The sequence below is a fragment of the Seriola aureovittata genome, chromosome 7 (genome assembly GCF_021018895.1).
Source record: "Seriola aureovittata isolate HTS-2021-v1 ecotype China chromosome 7, ASM2101889v1, whole genome shotgun sequence".
Taxonomy (NCBI): domain Eukaryota; kingdom Metazoa; phylum Chordata; class Actinopteri; order Carangiformes; family Carangidae; genus Seriola; species Seriola aureovittata.
Window position 1 is genome coordinate 113010 of NC_079370.1, and position 18019 is coordinate 131028.

The window sequence follows — 18019 nt, forward strand, 5'->3', positions numbered from 1 at the left end:
TTGGTTTCTCTGTTTCTTTTTTGTTAATTGACAAAATACTTTAAAAGTTTGTGGTGTGTTAAACGAATAGTTTATTCATTTTCTTGCCAAGATTTAGATGAGATGAATCACACCAATTATATCAGTCTTGAGTAATGAACCCGTGTGCTCAAACCCAATTTGTCTAAATGAGTGCTGAATCATCAGAGGCAAACAGTAAATAAGTACAGGTTTTACTTCAGAGTTTCAGATTTTTGTCAGGACATTTTACCAAACAAGCATGTTCCTTTACGTCTGGAGAGTATGATTTGTAGACGGGGGCATCAATGTGGCACCACAACGCTTACAGTGCTAACAATGTACAACAACGTTGTGACACATTTTACCTTTATCAAAAAAAATTGCAGCTCCTGCGATTTTGATATTGCACTTGGCCATATTACAATTTCGATCATATTTCGATTAATTCTGCTGACCTACTCAAGACTGATACAACTATTATATCTGTCTGTTCTATACTAAGCTAAAGCCAGCGGCAGTTAGCTTAGCATTAAGACTGAAAACAGATGTAAACTGCTTGCCTCAATCTGTATCAATTAACAAACCAGCGCCTCTAAAGCCCACTAATTAACACGCAAGATCTTGTTATTAATCTTAATCCGCTGAGCTAACTGGCTACTGAACGTAGCTTTATAATGAACAGATAAAAGAGTGACATTAATCATCTCATCTAACTCTCCGCAAGAAAGAGAATAAACTTTATTTCCAAAATGCTGAACCGTTTCTTTATCGAGATGATCGATAAAGATTCAATGTTGCAAATGACAAAGTTAGTACCACCGTTAGTGCCAGTTACTTTTACAAACAGGTCATACAAAACACATCTGCACAAAAAAAACATTTACACAGATGTCAGGATTCTTGCTTTTAGCTCATCAGATCCTGGGTAATGAAGCCACACATGCTGAACTTATCACTGTTCATGTCAGCTTTATTTGTCAAAATCAAAGATTTCTTCAAATATTCTGTGAGTTTCTGTGACCTCCACCTCTTCTTCCTCCTCCTCCTCCTCCTCCTCCACCTCCACAACAGCAGCAGAGCCCTTCACCCGCCTCTCCTCACCTTCCACCTCAATCCACTTCACTCCTCCACCTCCGAAGGGCCACTCCAACTCCTTCACCTTGTTCTCCGCCTTACCTATGGGAGTTACTGCTATCGCTTCAGGCTGTGAAGCTGTGCTCCATTCAGTGACCTCTCTGCTCCTCTCTGGCTTTGGTGCTGTTGTTGTTGTTGTTGTGGTTGTTGTTGTTGTTGTTGTGGTGGTGGTGGTGGTGGAAACCTTCTTCCTCTTCGGGGTTGTGGTGGGTTTAACTTTAGGTGCTATCAGCTCTATTGTCCACGGTCTGCTGCTGATCATCTTGGTCACTGGAAAATGGTGAATTTTTGTTATTAGAACATAATCAGAAATAATTGTTAAAAGAAAAAATACATTAAAAAAAAATACCCATTTATGGAAAGTTAAAACTAATCATTAGAATAGTATTAGTTAGCTTTTTGAAGCCGGAATAATTTCTCAAGACATTGGTATAAAACTGCTTAACTAAAAAGTCTCAAATTTCTTACATGTAACTGAAAAAACATATCTAATGCCACAGTGAGGTCCCACAATGCTACATCTATATTCTAACTAATCATAACAGTAAACAAGTATTATTTGTAAATCAACCAAGTCTTTTTCAAACAGGTCACTAATATGTTGTTTGGTTTTTTCTTTTTTCCCGGAATCAGCTGGGGTCTGTAGTTTTAGATAACATTAGGAGTCAGGAGTGAAATGGTGCATTTATTGGGGCTATTCAGAGCTGCGAACTCACACACCTTTTATTTTGATGACCCTGAGTGTATGTATGCCTTTGTAAAGAGGGAAACATGTTACCCAGTGTGTCAGTGCGGCTCACTAATGTATTTCTATGGAAGTCTTTGGCACAGAGGATTAAGCTGCATCACACTTTGGATAAAGGCGATGTCACCGTTTCGTTCATTGTTTTGGTCTTTTCGTGGGATTTGTTGACAGTACAGAATTTCTCCAGCTTTATGCTTTAATAACATGGGATTAGTTTTATTATTGGAGGTGAGGGCAACAATGACTTACCTGCAGATGCAGCAGAGCTACAGCTGGAGTCGCAGCAGGTGCACACAGAGTCTGATCCATACAGCTCAACCCATCTGAGAAAAACGGTGATGAAGAGCTGATCCCCATTTTATCAACTTTTTATTTCTCATTCTTCGATTTCATCAAGAAAAATAAACCCTCACCTTCCTGCTTTTGTGTCGTAGTTGCAGGACTTGGCTGTAGGCGAGGGCACAGAACTGCCCACAGACATGGTGCAGTGCATGTAGAGCTGCTACAGGAGATCAAAGTCAAGATTTGTCACAGGTTAAATGCTTCAGAGTCTTTTAGCACTGTGTTAAAATATGATTTGTGGCAAAGGAATCAGCCGTGGCTGCAGAAAAACAACGTCTATGCCTAAAAGTACAGCATAGACATAACATGTAATAACTTGCTCACCTTGTCCGTCATTCCCTTGAACATGAAGGCATCCACAAAGAATCTCACAGCATTGTTTTTGTATGGGATGAAACTGGAATGATTGTCCTTGCTTTCAACCATACACCTTTATCAGGAGGAAAGAAAAGTCAACCATAACGTATTCTAATTTATTGCAACGTTTTTGTATCCAAGAACTTTATTTGTTAAATAAAAACTGAGTGAGGACAGATCTGAAGATATTCAGCCAGTGAGGTGTTTATTACCCAAAGTTTTTCACAATGGGAAACTGAAGCGTGGAGGTGTGGGACTTCTCGGGAGTCGCATAACACAAGTGGACGTACAGTCTTTTGTCCTGGGACATGGAAGGAGCCTCGGCCTCAAAGTACATGGGCTTTCCAAGCGCGTACTGATCTGACGGAGAAAGTCTTTCCCACTGAGCTGAAAGAGGGAAGAAGGAAGCAGGAAACAAGACCAGCAGCAGTTTCAATCTAGTCCAATACAACATGCATGCAAGGAAATCCAGGTTTTCCTGAATTTAAATAAATACAAGAACTCAGACTTGAGAAAGGTTTAGTGAAATTCAAAGCCTGAGGCACAAATATGATTATCATATTGACATATAACGTTGAATAATGGTAATAATGATTCAACAAAACCAAATTTAAGCAGAATGTGGACATTAACCATTTCACACCAGGACAGTGCAACTTATAATAAGATTACACTGCATATAATACAATTCTGTCATTTTTACATCACTTTTAGTAAATTTTTTACTCATCTTCAAATGTGAAAAGTCTTTTATTCGGTTTAAGACATTGCTCTAGTCCACAAAAAGACAAGGAATTTACATTTTTCTTAAAGACAAATCTAAGCTTACTTTTGCTTAACCATTTGGGGGTTTTTTTGTTTGTTTTTATTTACTTTAAAAACGCTAATGTTGTTAGTGGTCAACAGATACTACTACTAATAATAATAATAATAAATAATAACCAAATACTTTTACTTGATGGGAACATTACAAGGGTTAAGGCCATCTATCAAGATAAATTATCATCTCATCAATTGTCAAATTAGACTTTTTAAGACTTTTGAGAACCATAGAAATCAGGATTAGCTGATAATAAAGTCTACCCTTATTTAACCCTGATAATATGTAGGTTTTTACCATTTCGTGGAGTCAGAATGAATTTTGCTCTGTTCTTCATCGATTTGAAGATCTTGCGCATCCGAATCCTCGGTGTGTAGCCAATTTTGTAGGAGTACAGGTACCTAAACAGTTAAATACATTGTCTGTTTTTTTATCTTTATGTTAATATGCGATTTTGATGTTGTAAAATTGAAAGAACGCGGTGCAGAATGCTCAAATCTCACCTGTTATAATAACATGAAACAGGTAGGGTGAAGGGCACAGCTCGCCTGATTGGTCCTTGGAGCCTTGGTGGATCATATTGCAGTATGTTTGAATAGGCCACCTGGTTATCACTTATCTGCAAAAAACAACTAACTAAATCAATTAATTGATTGGTCTACACAAACATATCACAACATCCTAGAAGCAGAGGTGACTTCATCAAAGCCCCAGGTTTATTTACACATCATTGGGGTCTACATAATTTGATTAATCTCACATTTCTCATGAATTTGTTGCCACTGAAATTATTTCCCAGTAAGCACATATACGTCGCAGCAATGTCTGAACCAGATTGTGACATCTACAGTTCGTGGGCCATTTTGAAGCGTCCTCCACTGATCGTGTGAACATGTTCCTCCCGTCCCATGAAAACCAAAACGTAGCAGGGATGTGAAATGATGTAGGTGCAATATAGTTCCAGTAATACTCCACAGAGACAACCAGACACAGATGACAAAGTTGACAAAGATGGAGGCTGCATCGTGTGCTGTCAGACCCTTCGGTAGGTTTGTAGTTAATCCTAATGTAATGTAAATATGTGGAGGGTTGTGGAAGCATGTGAAATTTGGAATTTATGAGGATTCTTGAGGTAGGACATGATTTAATGCTGACTAACACATTTCTTTTTTTTTTTTTTTTTTTTACTATTACATTTTGTTTATTCCAAAGACCTCACAGGACATTTTTTAGATTCACATTAAAGGAGCCATTTGTAGGTTTTGCTACACAGCCAATGTTAGCATTAACAGCTGTTTACTTACCAGTTTAGAAGAAACGTTCATCAAACTTCTTTCCTTTACTCGCTAAAGGCCGTCTCCAGCGGTGGAAAGCAACGACAATGTTAACTGTTGTTCCTATCACTTGTTTTCTTCTATTGAAGTTAGCATGCTAACCAGCTAGCTACTCTCTGTAGCATCCAATCTGCCCTGAAAACGTAGCGATGGTCGGACGGCGTATTATAACCTCTTGTATTATAAAAACAACAAACTCGCCCTGGATGTTACCGAACGCCTTCGCAGAACCTTCCTTCAGGAATGTCGCCTGAACGTCAGAATTGGTCCAGATGTGGAAGTAGTATCTGGCAATCATGCTTTATATGGACCAGATTCCGGTCGTGGAACTGGTGTATACTGGGCCCGAACAAGCATGTGGCCATAGTCTAAAAAACAACAAGTCAAAGGCTCGCTTACATCAGCTTACATAACTACAGTTATACAGCTGAAATTAATTTCAACCAGTGGGGGGAATACAAGTTACCTTTCTAACCCCATAATCTAGCTTTGTAGTGTTCCCCTTCACAAGTCTCTTCCAGATTTTTCCGTTAGATTTCAAACACTAATTTTGGTGTAAGAAATTACACAAACATTTTACCTTACAGCACTATAGCTCAATTCATCATACATCACATTTTAAAGGATCTCCCTTTGGTTTCCTACTTTAGGAGAGAGTGCTGCATGTTCACAATTAAATTGAACTGATTTGTTGTAAAGTTGTGTTTTATCAAATTGCTTCCCAGGCTCTGTTATTCCCCGGTTATTCCACAATTATATTCATAATCAATTAGGCCTATTTGAATAAATAATTGATTGACTGTCCAATGAAAAAACAGTTTGCCATCATAGAAAACTGAAATAGCAAATACACAGTTAAGTTCAGGCATTTTGCTTAAAAATGACTTCAATAATAAATTATCTACATTTTTGCCATTTCATGTTTTTGTCAATTGATTAATTTACTGATCATTTCAGGTCTAGAGTAGTTTCTGGGTGCCTTGTGGGGATCAATAGGACCCCAAAAACAAATCTTTGCCCTTGGGCCCTTTAAGAGGTTAATGGCCACGCTAACGGTGGCATGATATCATGGAAGTCAGTGCAATTCATCCTCTGGGAACCATTGGATGTTTGTACCAAATTTGGAGTCAGTCTATTTGATGGATGTTGAGATGTGTGTTAAAACTCACCGTGCGTTTGGTTCCGCACCTGCCGAAGTCATATTCAAAGTGAAGGTGAGCCTTCGTAGATTTACTGGCTTGGCATGTCCCAAGTTTGAGCCGAGTGTGCGGTTCACCGGCGCCCAACATGCTCCTCTGCACCTGCACATGCATTTTCTCCAGCTTGCACGAAGTCCTCACAGAATCACCCGAAACACTGGGCGGACTGGTGCTGACCGGCCGAACCGGAATCAGGATCTCCCGGACGGGCTCAGGTAGAGGCTCCTGGCCGGTGCCTCTGGCTGGAGAGAAATGCTCCTTCTCCACCAGCGGGAGGCTTGAGTCCACAAACATGGGAAGATGGAGGTACGGCGGCGGCAGAATCGGTGTGTCTCTCCGGGAAACTTTTGTCATCAACCGGGTTGTTTGGTTTAAAGTCTTCAGCCTCAGCAGCGCTTCTCCATCCGCGGGGGCCAACAGCGGTAAAATAACAAACATTGAAAGGTAAACCATATAAAACATTTTAAACTGTTTTTTTAAATTTTCATTTAATCAAACCTAAGTAACGAATATAACCACTGATGATGTGCTCTTTCGTTTGGGCCAAATCAACAGCACCTGGTGGTGACGGTGTTGCCGGATTGACTGACAAAAAGCCCCAATCAGAGCCGAGGACCCGCCCAATCGTGGCAAAAGTAGTCCACTGATTTCCGCTGTAGACTACTACAATTAGAGACACGATTTTAACCTGTATTTGATTATATTTTGGAAAAGTGAAGTACGCCGAAGTATCTACTGGCGGTACCCGTTTGCTATTTACCATTTTCTGCATTGATTACTATTAATGAATTACTTTGACAATGAAGAAAACTTCAAAACGTGATGATTCCTAAGGCAAGTTCTGGAGACATAAGGAGCGTCTTTTTTCTTTATTCACGATAGACATCGAAGACAGTTAAGTCACACTTTTTCTAAAAATCTGTATACCATGTCTGTTTGTTTAGATATAATCGAAGTATGACGAGGTTTTGACGCAGGTTGTTCTGCTTATTACCAGGTGTATTTTCAGATTTATCCCAGTTTAACGAGTAAAATTGACGCACCCGTTTCATTTCAAGAAAAGCACAAGTGGAGCTTATAACATCAATAATGGCACCTCTCCCTGTAGGTGTGCCAATTTCAGCACCCTAGTGCATATTCACTGGCAGAGATAAAAATATTCATTATTTATTTTATATGTTTATTTATCTTTATACACAGCATATGGCCAACTGGACTATTTAATGTAACGGAGCTAGAAGTAATGTTATTAGGAGGACACATAACTAAAAACACACATTACAGTGTGTTGCTTTTAAAAGGTGTAATGGGGCACAGATACCTTCTTTATCAATTTAAATCAATAAACATTAGTTTTTTTAGTTTGTATACTACACATATTCTTTGCATGTGTTCAATCTTATTACCATGCACATATGAAGCTAATGCTTCCCAAGAAACTACACCTGTCTTTTTTTTTTTTTTCTTGGTAAAGCTTAATGAAAACACCGTATGTAATGTACAGGTCAGGTCGGGTCGGGTCGGGTGTGGAGGTTCCCAAGCAAAGCTTTCACTCTGGCCATGTAGATGATAATACATTCTCCACCACATAGCCTGAGTGATACTGTTTCAGCTAAGAGCTGTAATGAGTCACTTGATCATCTGTTTTGATAATTCATTTATTGTTTCAGCCACTTTTCAAGCAAAAAATTTCAAACATTTGCTGGTTTTTGCTACTTTTCTCTGTCACAGGTGATAGTTTTATGAAATGAACTGACAGATAAAGCACTTTTAAGATGACACCTTTGGGCTGTGGGAAGTTTCAACAGGCACTTTTCACTACTTGTTTACATTTCATGGAATAAATAAATAATTAGGTCATTAATCAGTGAGCAAATAGTTAGTTGCATTCCCAGTCTCCATGGATTCACTCAAACTTACATTATGTTATTGTGTTATGTTGAATTACTGCTGCCACTGTCTGGTGGAGTTTTTCCTTTTTTCATGGAGGATTTTAAGATGAAGGGTGAATAAAACAGTGTGCACATATTTACATACAGATTGTAAAAACCTATCAGACAAACTTGTGATTTGGGCGTCCTTGAATGAAGTTGACTGATAAGTGGATAGAGGTAGTTTATTTTATCACAGTTTGTATAAAAATACTAAAAATGGAAACAGAGGTTACACCCTCCCCTCCACAAACAGTTCTGCAGCCGGGAAAATTATGTGTTTAGAGGTTTTTTTTTAACAATAATCAGAGAAAAATCGAATTTTACAGCTTTACAGCAAACCTTGGTTTAGCACAGATTAGTGCACATGTACTTAAAGGGAACTGAGTACAATGTCAGTCTATTAGAGGGCAGAAAAGGCAACTCCAAAGCATGCATGACAAACTACTTCTTTCAAATTGCTTTAATATTTTTCTATTCACCAAAGTGAGTATGAAATAAGGAGTGTGAGTAATGTGCCAGTCCAGTAGGGGGCAGCAGGTGTTGCGGCTCCGTTGCACAGGTGTGTGTTGCAGCATTCATTGGTGAAGGTGAAGTTGAGTCCCATGGCATATTTTTCACCCGTGAGTCCACACAGGGCGGGCAGGACGCAGCTCTTCTCATACAGCACCACATGGAAGTCTCCTGAAAGTTCAGTAGAAACATCAGTTGAAGAGTCGCACACACAAAACAAACCGCACTGACACGACTCCCTCCGCGCTCAGCCTTTCTCACTTCTTTTTCTCAGTTTTGATTCATTTAAATTTTGCTCAGTGACTTGACACGCCCTCACCTTTCATGCCCACAGCTCTGCTGGACAGACAGAGCTGCCCGGGTGGACACTTGAGAGGAAATCTGATGCAGTCCAGAGGTGAGATGGCAGGAAAGACACAAGTGTAACAGAAGAGGGGAACTACAAGACAGATATGTTGATTAAAACCACACAATGACTTTTAATAGTCTTTTGCAGAGGATTGTGAGAGATATAGTAATTCTGATGCAAGACACGATGAGAAGGACAGAAACTGTACCATCCATTGCTCTGAATTTAAAAACAGGCAACAAAATTCTCAAGCGTTAATGTTTTGTAATTGATGAGCTCATTTAATATTGTATCATTAGAATTGGTGGTATTTGCTTCTACAATTGTATAATTATTATGGAAGTAAAATAAGTTGAAATTTAAAAGGTGATACATTGGCAACTATTTGATAATTGATTAATTGTCCGGGTCATTTTTCAAACTAAAATGCTAGAAATTTGCTTTGTTTCATCAAATGTGAAGATTAGCCTGTTTCCGTTTACATCACGGAAACTTCTTTTTTTCACTATTTTCTAACATCTGATCGACCAAACAGTTAATCAGTTGAGAAAATAATTGGCAGATCAAAATAATCAAAATAATCTTTAGTTGCATCCCTCTTAGCTGCAAAACCCAAAGTGTTTCTGTTGGCAACAGCATGCATCTTTTGTACTCATATACACAAGTGAACACACAGTCTTATGTTTTGTTCCCTTACCCACAGCTGGAAGTAAACAGAGGAGAAGCAGAGGACAAACCAGCTTCAACATTACTGACTGTTTCTGTCTCAAAGGGGGAAAATGCTCTTGTGGTTCGATTCTTCAGCTCTTAATGTCGTCTCTTTCTTTTTTATCTTCTAGAAGAAACCATCCGTCTTCATCTTGAACACAAGAAACCTGGTAAAGTCTTGTTTTTTAAAGATTCCAGTCAGCTTTATCCAGGCTTTCTTGGCTTCCTCATGCGGCCCAGCTGCAGAGATCTGAAGGTAAATCTCTTCTGCTTTCTCTAGATATTCTGTTAATTAACTCCAAGAATCTCCACACCCCAATCCATATGATTCAATTAGGCTGTTAGCTTCCCGGTGACAGCAATGATTTTTTCAGTGCTGCCTGGGCTCGCCTTCCTACAGAGAATGGCCCCATTCAGATTTAAGAGAATCAATGGAGCTTTGTTAGGAAACAACACTCCAGTATAAAATCGATATACAAATTGTCATTTTATGTCTTATGCCATGCTTTTTTAAACAGAGTGATAAGACACGTTGCCTGTATTAAGGTGAAACAGGGCAGGTTTATTAAATCATGTCTTAGTTCCTAATGAAAGACGTTGAGTTTGGTGGGAGTGCTGTCAAGTGACCTGCAGTCCCATGACTAGAAGTAGGGACAGTGCCATGGTTTTTAACTATATGGAAAAAAGATGTTGAATACACAGGTCTTTTAAGGCTGTTTTGGTACACAGAAAAAGGCGGCTTGTCGGTTTATGTTAAAATAAACTCTAATACCTTAGTTTTATAAGAAAATGTATAGTTTTCAGTGAGGAATGGCGGTAATATTGTTAGATAAGATAATCATATTAGACACCACTTCATCTCTGTCCACTCTTTCTCTCTGTTTCTATTTTTCAGCCATACAAGAGGCCCTTGTTCCTACCACGGTAAAGATGACCTAATTAGACCACAGTGAAACTGCAAATAAATCTGGCATTTCTTTTAAGACAGGGAAAAAAAAAAACAGTTGGCCGGGGTCAGTCACATAATTAATACAGGCCATGAAAGGTGATTTTCTAATACTTGACTGCGTTTATCGACGGTGACTCAATAAAGCTTTGACCTATTGTCAGATTTTTGGCTGTGCTCTCTCTCTCTCGCTCTCTCTCTTTCTGACCAAGAAGTGTGAAGTTTTCAACAGAAGAGTCCCGCACTTTGTTTTAACTTTTATTAAATATCAGTGTTTGAAATGTTATTGCACAAAGGGGAGGGGGGGGGTGTGAACTGAAACATGAAAGGGCCTTCTCTAAACTGGAATAAACAGGAATAAATGACCAGGGTGTCTTTATACTTTTGGCCATATAGTGCAGCTTTTATTCTATTCTGACCTTCATGAACCAGAACTTTTTGTACACAGCTGCTTTCAATTCTCACCACAGTCAAATTAAGGCTATCATCTCTCTCTCCCTGCTGCAGCTCTACTCAACACAAGACAAGGAGAGTTGGCCTCTGGACGCCCCCTACTGGAGGAAAGAAGGCACGGCTCGCTTGTCGACCTGCTGACGCCTCATGCGGACGACACCTGCGTCCACTCGCACTGCTGCTCTCTTGCCGTGCAGGTCATCCAGCAGTTGCAGACAGGCGTGCTGCAGCCTCGCCAGCTCAGCCTCAGAGGACATTAGACATTGCTTCAGCACCGCACTGCTCTGAGAGACACACAGGAAACACATTAAGCCTGATTTCTGATTCAGTGTTAAACCACTGAATGCTTTTTTTAAAACATATGGTGTGAACATCTGCCAATACACACAGCATACATGCTTATATTATTTGAATATGAAGGTGCTCTGGTTTACAGTTTGTTTGTCTATAATCTTTATTTTCACACGAGGAGAGAAGGTCCTACTATCTTATATGAAAGGAAACTTTTCTTAAATATACCTCTCTAGCTATGTTTAAAGATGCAGTGGAAGGATGAACCTCTACTCCACACCTTGTTTGTTTTCTGTTATTACCTGTATTCAGATCAGTGTATGTTTCTGGGTGTCTTCTTTAACAGCCCTTATCATGCGTCATGGTGGTATCAGGAGACAAGTCCCAGTTTTGGTTTGTTTTAGATTAATAATGCAGATTGTTGTCTGCAGTAGTGTGAGCGCAATCTAACACAATAATACCTTTATCAGTTTATTTGGGAATGTTTTCAAACGTTGGTTCCACTGTGTAATAAGGCATACTAGCTCATGGTTCATAAATAATTTATTAAAACTTTATAGATCAGTAACAAATCATTGCTAAGACCGAATATGAGGTTGGCAGGATGTGAAAAAATAAATTGGGCTGCTGTAGTAAACTTATCACAGGGTCAGACAGCTCTGTAATGTAAAAGGTGTTGCTGTGAGTGACAAGCCTGCAGAGAGTTATCACCCAGCTCTGCAGCTCCCTTGTCGCTTAGCGCATTGTTTTAGTTTGGTTCAGTCCCACCACTCTCATCATCAGTATCATTGCCTGCTGCTGTTTTTGGTGGAAAAAGCTCTGATAAAATGCAGCATTCAAGAGCAGACAGGCTGAGTTAGTAGCTCTTAGTGGAGCTTTTAGCAGCTGAATAGCCAGATGTTTCCCTGAGGAGCTGGTGGTAGGGAACAAAAGGTGTTTGAACTATTGGAGGATTCGTCCTCATTTATTTAAGAGCAGCAAGATACAGCAAGCAAGCACAAGAAAACGATGTACACCAGCCAAATGGGTTATTACTGATCTATAAAGCATTAATAAATGATTAGTTAAGAATTAATAAAACCATTAGTTATGGGGCAGAACCTCTTACTGAAGTATGAAGCAGAACGTGGTGGAAGCCAAATGTCACTGTCGCCTTCATTTATGAGTGTATTTGACATTTTGGAGGAAGTAAACACCTGTATGAGATGAGCAGCTTCAGGTAACTGCGTGCCCGGGTGTCTCTGATAAACCTGCACCAGAGGCCTGTTGAGTTTCTCTCTGGACAGTATATCGCCACTGTACTCTGGACCCTGTGAACAGAATAACACAAGGGAAAACATCACCTTGTGGAAACTGTCACTGAATCGCAAACAAAGTCCCTGATCCTGTTCCACATGCACGCTAACCTGCGCTCTGCCGTGGCTGTGACGAATGCAGTTTATTTGCCTCTGCTTGCGAAACATGGCCTGTCGGGCGGCTGCAGACATCACAGTCAGGTTTTGCTGCGAAAGACAGAATGAAAAGAAAAACTCAAATTTCTGTGCCGCATGCAGATGTTTCACACGTGGTCGTGTTCGTGTTTACCTGCAGACCGACTGTCTCTGCGATTTTCTTCACCAGGCCATCGTTGACGGTACAGTGAGCAACTTTCTGCCTGGCGATGGCGTTGGTCAGCATCCGTCTGATGTTTTCCCTCAGTAGCAGTGACTGGTTGACTGTCAAAGTCGACGACTCTAAAACCTGTTTACACACTGCAGGAGGACAAACCAGTGATGGAAAAAATGACCTTTTATCTGTTTCATTTAAACAAGCCATGCTGGACTGCTTTATTTTCTTAGGTCAAAAGGACAGTGAGCTTTTAACACATCTGCGTCTCATACCATTTAATTTTTACAGAACTATAACTGTTTTACTTGAGTAGTAAGTTGGTGATGTGTAAGTGACAGACAGTGACAGTGTAAGCAGAAGAGATACTGCAGTAATAATGCACATATATTTGCTCCTGTACATTGGTAGTACAGTAGTTACTCTGAAATTTACATTTCAATTGGACTGCCATGGAATTTGGCAGACATTGTGCCTGCTTAACACCATCATGTTAGCATTTTCATCATGGGTGTGTTTGCGTTAGCATTTAGCTCAAAGCACCATTGTGCATAAATACAGGCTTACACAGCTGCTAGCATGCCTGTTAATACTAGTCTACATGGCCACAATATTTCTTGTATATTCTGTGCACATTAAAACATATGAATACTGCAGTAAACTAGTTTCTTCAGTTTCATACTCTGCAAATACAGATATTTTCATATTGAATCCATAATTCCACATCGTACCTCTTTCAATTTTACTAGTTCCATTTTTTGGACACGTTTTTTGCTCTTGGGAGCTGCTTTTCCTGCTGCAACAGCATGACTCCCTGCAGGGACTGATACAGTTTTACTTTCTGTCCTGGGTGTACCTGGTGTAAAGGGGCTGATGGCGTCAGTTTTGGTGAAGGTCTGGGCAGCGTTGCCATGTCCTCCAGCAGAACCGCTGTGCGGCAGCAGCTCCAGGACACGAGCCCTTTCACTGGCACAGTCCAGCAGCCGTCTGCTGCTCTGACCCAGGGCCTGGAAGAGACAGATGAGGGACTTATGTCACAGTGGAGCTGCAACTTATCATTATTTCCATTACTGATTAATGTGCAGATTATTTTCATTAATTTTGCCATTATTACATTAATATTTACCTCAAAGCGCCACAGTGGCAAACAACATCCTCACAGTTAAGTGCCTGGTATCCCTGGGGCCAGTTGCCATAACACCTTGAGTTAAGATTTTCCTTGAAATAATAACGGTTGCACAAAACACCTTTGTCTGACTGTCTAGAGTTGGATAACTCTACTTTCCACAGCTTGATGAGCTCTATGGTTTTATGTCACATGATCTGTCTGGTCAGGTAGAGTCCAGGTGTTTCATGTCCACAGGTGAACAGTGTGCCGGGTCACTCACTGAGTTTAAACTCTCTGACCGTCTGCTGAAGTTCCCGTCAAAACTACAGGAGGATGAGAGAGCAGCGCACTCTTCTAATGTTGCTGTCTTCCCAAACAAACGGTTTCCATGGAAACTGTAGAATTATACTGCTTTAAAATCTCTTTCACTGCCGTAAATTACTCCTTCACTAAGGAAACCTTTTAAGAGATTTTGTGCAACACCCTTTAGTAACTCCCTCAGTGACAGAGAAATAAAACCTTAAGCGTTATACTTAAGTAGAAAACATGAGGTGTTTTGTGCAACTGGCCGCAGGCCTTTATTTTTTTTAAAATTAGCACTTAAGTATTTTCTTCAAAAAAAACAACAAAAAAACAAAAGAAACAACAACAACAACAACCAAAAATCGAGTGATCAATCGAGAATCAAGTGATGATGAGAGAAGGGTGGGGACTATTCATGCATGGAGGCTTCAGGGGTGTTGCTTTTCTTCCGTTAGCCACTAAATCACATGGATGGTCAAGTGGAATTGGAGAGAACAGAAAGAAACAGAGACGGAGTCGGGTGGGGGGTGGAACTTTAAAGTAAAACAAGTCAGCTGATGAAGACAGAACAGTGGCGCTGTAAATCACCTGTAGCTGGGTGAGTGTGTTTGTCAGTGCTCCCTCCAGATCTTGTTTCAACTCGGCCAGCTCTCTTCTCTCACACAACAGCAAGTAATCAGCACCATCTCTCTCCTGCAACGCAGCAGACCTGTCAGCGAACGCATCTCTTCTCCTGACGAATTCAGTTCACAACACTGAACTTAATGGGTTAATCCTTTACATATCATTTACATATCTGGTGTTGCATTAGGTCTTAATGGTAAAATCGTAACATACTGTATTTCAGTTATTATTGAAAGGATTTAAAGATGATTTCATAATGTTAGAGGTTTTTAGGATTTGAACTAAATTTGATGGAAGTTTTCGAACTTATATGCTTCTATAGGTAAAATCTCTAAAAACAAGTCCTGTGCTGTGCTGCTGTGCAGAAAATAAACTAAATATTGTCAGAGTTAATCTTTTCTTCAGATTAATTCAAAATGTCCAAAACTAGAAGTGGTTCAGACCGAAAGTTGAAAACACCTGAGACAACAGCCAAGTGTCAGAACATTGTCCTTGTGGTCCGACTCAAACTCCACAGTTGATCTCTGTGGAGAAATTCTCTCTTTGGTGTTTCTTCTCCATGAGATGGTCAGAACCAAACAACAACAACAAGCCCTGAAGTGATTAATGATTCAGTGTTTCCCTCATGGAGCATCTGGTCATATGACTGTATTTATCACACCGTGGCCCAAAGAACAAAGCACATAGGAGACATGGATGGACGGACTTAATGGGCCCACCAGGGTCAGGTAGAGCCTCTGTTTGAAGGGACTATTGACATATTTTGTCATCTCTTTCAGTCTGAGGGACTTGCTTCTATACAGGAGGGGTGGGGGACCTTTTACATGTGTGTGCCCAGGGGTCTATAGTCTCATCTGCCCATGTGTGGAGAGCATCCTGATAAGAGCACGCTGGGTCAAAAGAAATCTGTAGCTGTAATCTATAGCTGCAGCAAAGTGGATACAAGACTCGCTGTTTATGTTGTGTGATTTGCTGCTCTGTTCAAACCGATAACGGCCGAGTTATGTAAACTTACCGTCTCAGCAGTGGATGGCCTCCTGGTCCTCCCCTCTGAGCTCCTCCTGTTGACGGTCAGATCAGTCCTGAGGCTGCGCAGCATCCTCTCCAGGTGACCCCTCTCCCTCTCCAGCTTCATCCCCTCCTGGGTCACCTTGCCGGCCTGCCTGCGCAGCTGGCCCTCCACCTCCCGCACCCTCCGCATGTACTCACCGGCCACCGCGACGCTGGCTCCAGCACACTGCTCACGCAGGCTGGTAGGTGGGAATGGGGCCACAGATGTCCTCTGGGACCCACTGGGGAACTTGAGAGGAAAGTTAAATAGCAATTTCCAAATAGAAGTACATTGGGGGGTACAACTTTGAACTACTTGCCCTTCACTTGAGTTTCTCTTTTTTATGCAACTTATGTTGCTCTACATTTCAGGGAAATATTGTACTTTTTACTACACTACATCTATTTAACAGTACATAATTACTTTATTAAACCATGAATACGATTAATGTGAAAAACTATATTTGAATATTTAACTTTTACGCATATACTATAAATATAGTTTACTGATACTTGCATTTTCACTGAAGTATAAATTTTAGCAGTGTTATAAATACTCTAAGTAAACGATATGATTACTTCTGCCACTGCTGTCTGTACAAAACAAAGTCATTATTGTCTTTATAAAAAGTTGAAGTTGTTCTGAGATGTTCCATAGCCAAATTAATTAACTGTAAGTGCGTTTAACCTCCCATGAAAACTTCTCTTAACTCAACTTGGGTCTTAAATTAAAACTTTTATAGGACAGATGTTGCTGTTTTTTCTGACTATTTTGTTCAAGAACACAAAAGTAACCTGACAAAAGCATCTGGTGAACCTCTGAAAATGCACCAGGAACTCATTTAAGGATCATAACAGGAGGTTGGGGACCAGTGACCTTGGCTACATGATCCTCATCTCAACTTTACCTGAAAATAAAAGTTTTAAATGATTGTGATACACTTGTAATATTATCATTATCATTGTCATTGTCACTTGCCACCGCTCCCTGTATTTTTCTCACCGCTCCTGTAGTCTGGGGCCTCAACATCTTGTTTTCGCAGATGCAGTCACGACCCTCTCCGCATTCCTCCTCTGGGATCTTATCTTCGGATGTTTCCGCTGTGCCGCCTGAGCGCTTCGGGGTGAAACCGGCGGCGCTGCTGCTGATCCGGGTCCGGCTACAAGTCGCCGACCGCCCGGCCCGAGTCTGCCGCACCAGGCGCTCCGCCCGCTGAATGGAGCGGACCGTCCCATCGCGCCAGGACAGCGGTCCGACGGTGACAGAGCCGAGGAGAACCGACTGGACCTGCATTCCTTGACATGTAGTTTCCTCCTAAACTGTTATCTCTCTGAATTAGATAAACCCCTCCAGGCCACTGTGAAGCCTCCAGGGTGAAAACTTGAATGAATTGTTGGTATTAGCTCCATAGCAACAGTTCCTGAAGTAACTAGAAACTCAAAGCTGTTTGGTGATTGGACAGTAAGGAGACGACAGGGGGCACTTTTCTTTTAACGTTCATTTTCCCCTCAGACAATGTTAATGCTGAACCACATTTACAGGGAGGATCAGCATGAAACTCTCCCAGGTGAATCATCAGAACAAAAGATGAACAACCGTGTCTGAAAATATCTGGTTCTTTGCTGGAAAGTGAAAGGTACAAGCATGGGCAGATTCTAAAACAATGGGGCCCTGGGCACAGACACCTCTCCTACTGTATAGGAGCAAGACCCCCAGGTAGAAAGCACAAGAGGCAAGAGGAAAGTCTTTGTGGTAGTTTTGCCCTTTTCTGTAGTTGTTTTATGTCCGTATGTGCGTGTCTCTCTTTGTGGTTGTTTTGAGTCTTAGAAGTCAGTGCATGCCTGTTTTAGTGACACTTTGCAAGTGAAGCCTTGCTACGGCCCTTAGTGGCCTCCTATGGTGGTTCAGTTTTCCATTCACGGATACAAGCCTGTGTTCATGAAAACTCCTGAGGGAGAGGTTAACTACAACTCCCAAAGTGCCTTTTGGCGAGAAATGTCCAAACACTGAGCCTAAAATTCACTTGGTGCTGCTAACGGCGGGAGAAAGCTAAAGATGATGATGTTGAGAAAGTGACAACACAAACTGCAGTTTCAATCAATTCACTTTTGAACTCTGTGTTAATTTTGGATAAATTCAGCAACTATGACGCCATGTTTTGTTCCCTAATTCAAACACAAAGCGATTTGAATTTATTGCCGCTATG

At 40.8% G+C, this 18019-nt stretch overlaps 3 protein-coding genes and 1 long non-coding RNA gene across 8 annotated transcripts; 1 reads left to right on the forward strand and 3 right to left on the reverse strand.

Annotated features, from left to right (window-relative positions):
• Nucleotides 1-85: 85 nt before the first annotated feature.
• Nucleotides 86-6498, reverse strand: zp3d.2 (zona pellucida glycoprotein 3d tandem duplicate 2). 2 transcript variants are annotated; one of them, XM_056379707.1, is made up of 8 exons: nucleotides 5902-6498; nucleotides 3902-4017; nucleotides 3696-3799; nucleotides 2791-2965; nucleotides 2546-2651; nucleotides 2293-2378; nucleotides 2129-2202; nucleotides 86-1404 (listed from the first exon to the last, which is right to left on the reverse strand). In XM_056379707.1, the coding sequence occupies exons 1-8, from the start codon at nucleotides 6391-6393 to the stop codon at nucleotides 971-973; spliced, it is 1587 nt and encodes a 528-aa protein (XP_056235682.1). In that variant the 5' UTR covers nucleotides 6394-6498; the 3' UTR covers nucleotides 86-970. The 2 variants fall into 2 exon arrangements, with proteins under 2 accessions (XP_056235682.1, XP_056235681.1); XM_056379706.1 differs by having other exon boundaries at nucleotides 2293-2381.
• Nucleotides 6499-6556: 58 nt separating this feature from the next.
• Nucleotides 6557-11266, forward strand: LOC130171645 (uncharacterized). Its single transcript, XR_008828183.1, has 5 exons — nucleotides 6557-6825; nucleotides 8710-8772; nucleotides 9564-9602; nucleotides 10328-10356; nucleotides 10886-11266. It is a non-coding gene; the product is annotated as an uncharacterized LOC130171645 (long non-coding RNA).
• On the reverse strand, nucleotides 6832-9688 carry LOC130171644 (sperm acrosome membrane-associated protein 4-like). The gene is made up of 3 exons (XM_056379716.1): nucleotides 9422-9688; nucleotides 8695-8814; nucleotides 6832-8546 (listed from the first exon to the last, which is right to left on the reverse strand). Exons 1-3 carry the CDS (start codon nucleotides 9471-9473, stop codon nucleotides 8341-8343), a joined length of 378 nt encoding a protein of 125 aa, XP_056235691.1. The 5' UTR covers nucleotides 9474-9688; the 3' UTR covers nucleotides 6832-8340.
• Nucleotides 10930-17988, reverse strand: tektl1 (tektin like 1). Of its 4 annotated transcripts, XM_056379711.1 has the most exons (8): nucleotides 16816-17974; nucleotides 15778-16062; nucleotides 14727-14831; nucleotides 13584-13734; nucleotides 12707-12873; nucleotides 12529-12624; nucleotides 12319-12432; nucleotides 10930-11115 (listed from the first exon to the last, which is right to left on the reverse strand). In XM_056379711.1, exons 1-8 carry the CDS (start codon nucleotides 17104-17106, stop codon nucleotides 10930-10932), a joined length of 1395 nt encoding a protein of 464 aa, XP_056235686.1. In that variant the 5' UTR covers nucleotides 17107-17974. The 4 variants fall into 4 exon arrangements, with proteins under 4 accessions (XP_056235686.1, XP_056235683.1, XP_056235687.1 ...); XM_056379708.1 differs by having other exon boundaries at nucleotides 12319-12624; nucleotides 16816-17988; XM_056379710.1 differs by having other exon boundaries at nucleotides 10981-11115; nucleotides 12231-12624; nucleotides 16816-17887.
• Between the last annotated feature and the right edge of the window lie 31 nt (nucleotides 17989-18019).

Excerpts from the sequence above, each read along its gene's own strand:
- zp3d.2 (XM_056379706.1), bottom strand. The coding sequence starts at position 6,393 with ATGTTTTATATGGTTTACCTTTCAATGTTTGTTATTTTACCGCTGTTG. Across the intron at positions 3,800-3,901 it reads GTTTCATGTTATTATAACAG|GTACCTGTACTCCTACAAAA; the intron begins GTGAGATTTGAG and ends TTAACTGTTTAG. Across the intron at positions 1,405-2,128 it reads TAGCTCTGCTGCATCTGCAG|TGACCAAGATGATCAGCAGC; the intron begins GTAAGTCATTGT and ends ACCATTTTCCAG.
- LOC130171644 (XM_056379716.1), bottom strand. The coding sequence starts at position 9,473 with ATGTTGAAGCTGGTTTGTCCTCTGCTTCTCCTCTGTTTACTTCCAGCT. Across the intron at positions 8,815-9,421 it reads CTGTTTACTTCCAGCTGTGG|TTCCCCTCTTCTGTTACACT; the intron begins GTAAGGGAACAA and ends TCTGTCTTGTAG. Across the intron at positions 8,547-8,694 it reads CAGAGCTGTGGGCATGAAAG|GAGACTTCCATGTGGTGCTG; the intron begins GTGAGGGCGTGT and ends CTGAACTTTCAG.
- tektl1 (XM_056379708.1), bottom strand. The coding sequence starts at position 17,106 with ATGCAGGTCCAGTCGGTTCTCCTCGGCTCTGTCACCGTCGGACCGCTG. Across the intron at positions 16,063-16,815 it reads GGCCCCAGACTACAGGAGCG|TTCCCCAGTGGGTCCCAGAG; the intron begins GTGAGAAAAATA and ends TTTCCTCTCAAG. Across the intron at positions 13,735-14,726 it reads ACACACTCACCCAGCTACAG|GCCCTGGGTCAGAGCAGCAG; the intron begins GTGATTTACAGC and ends TGTCTCTTCCAG.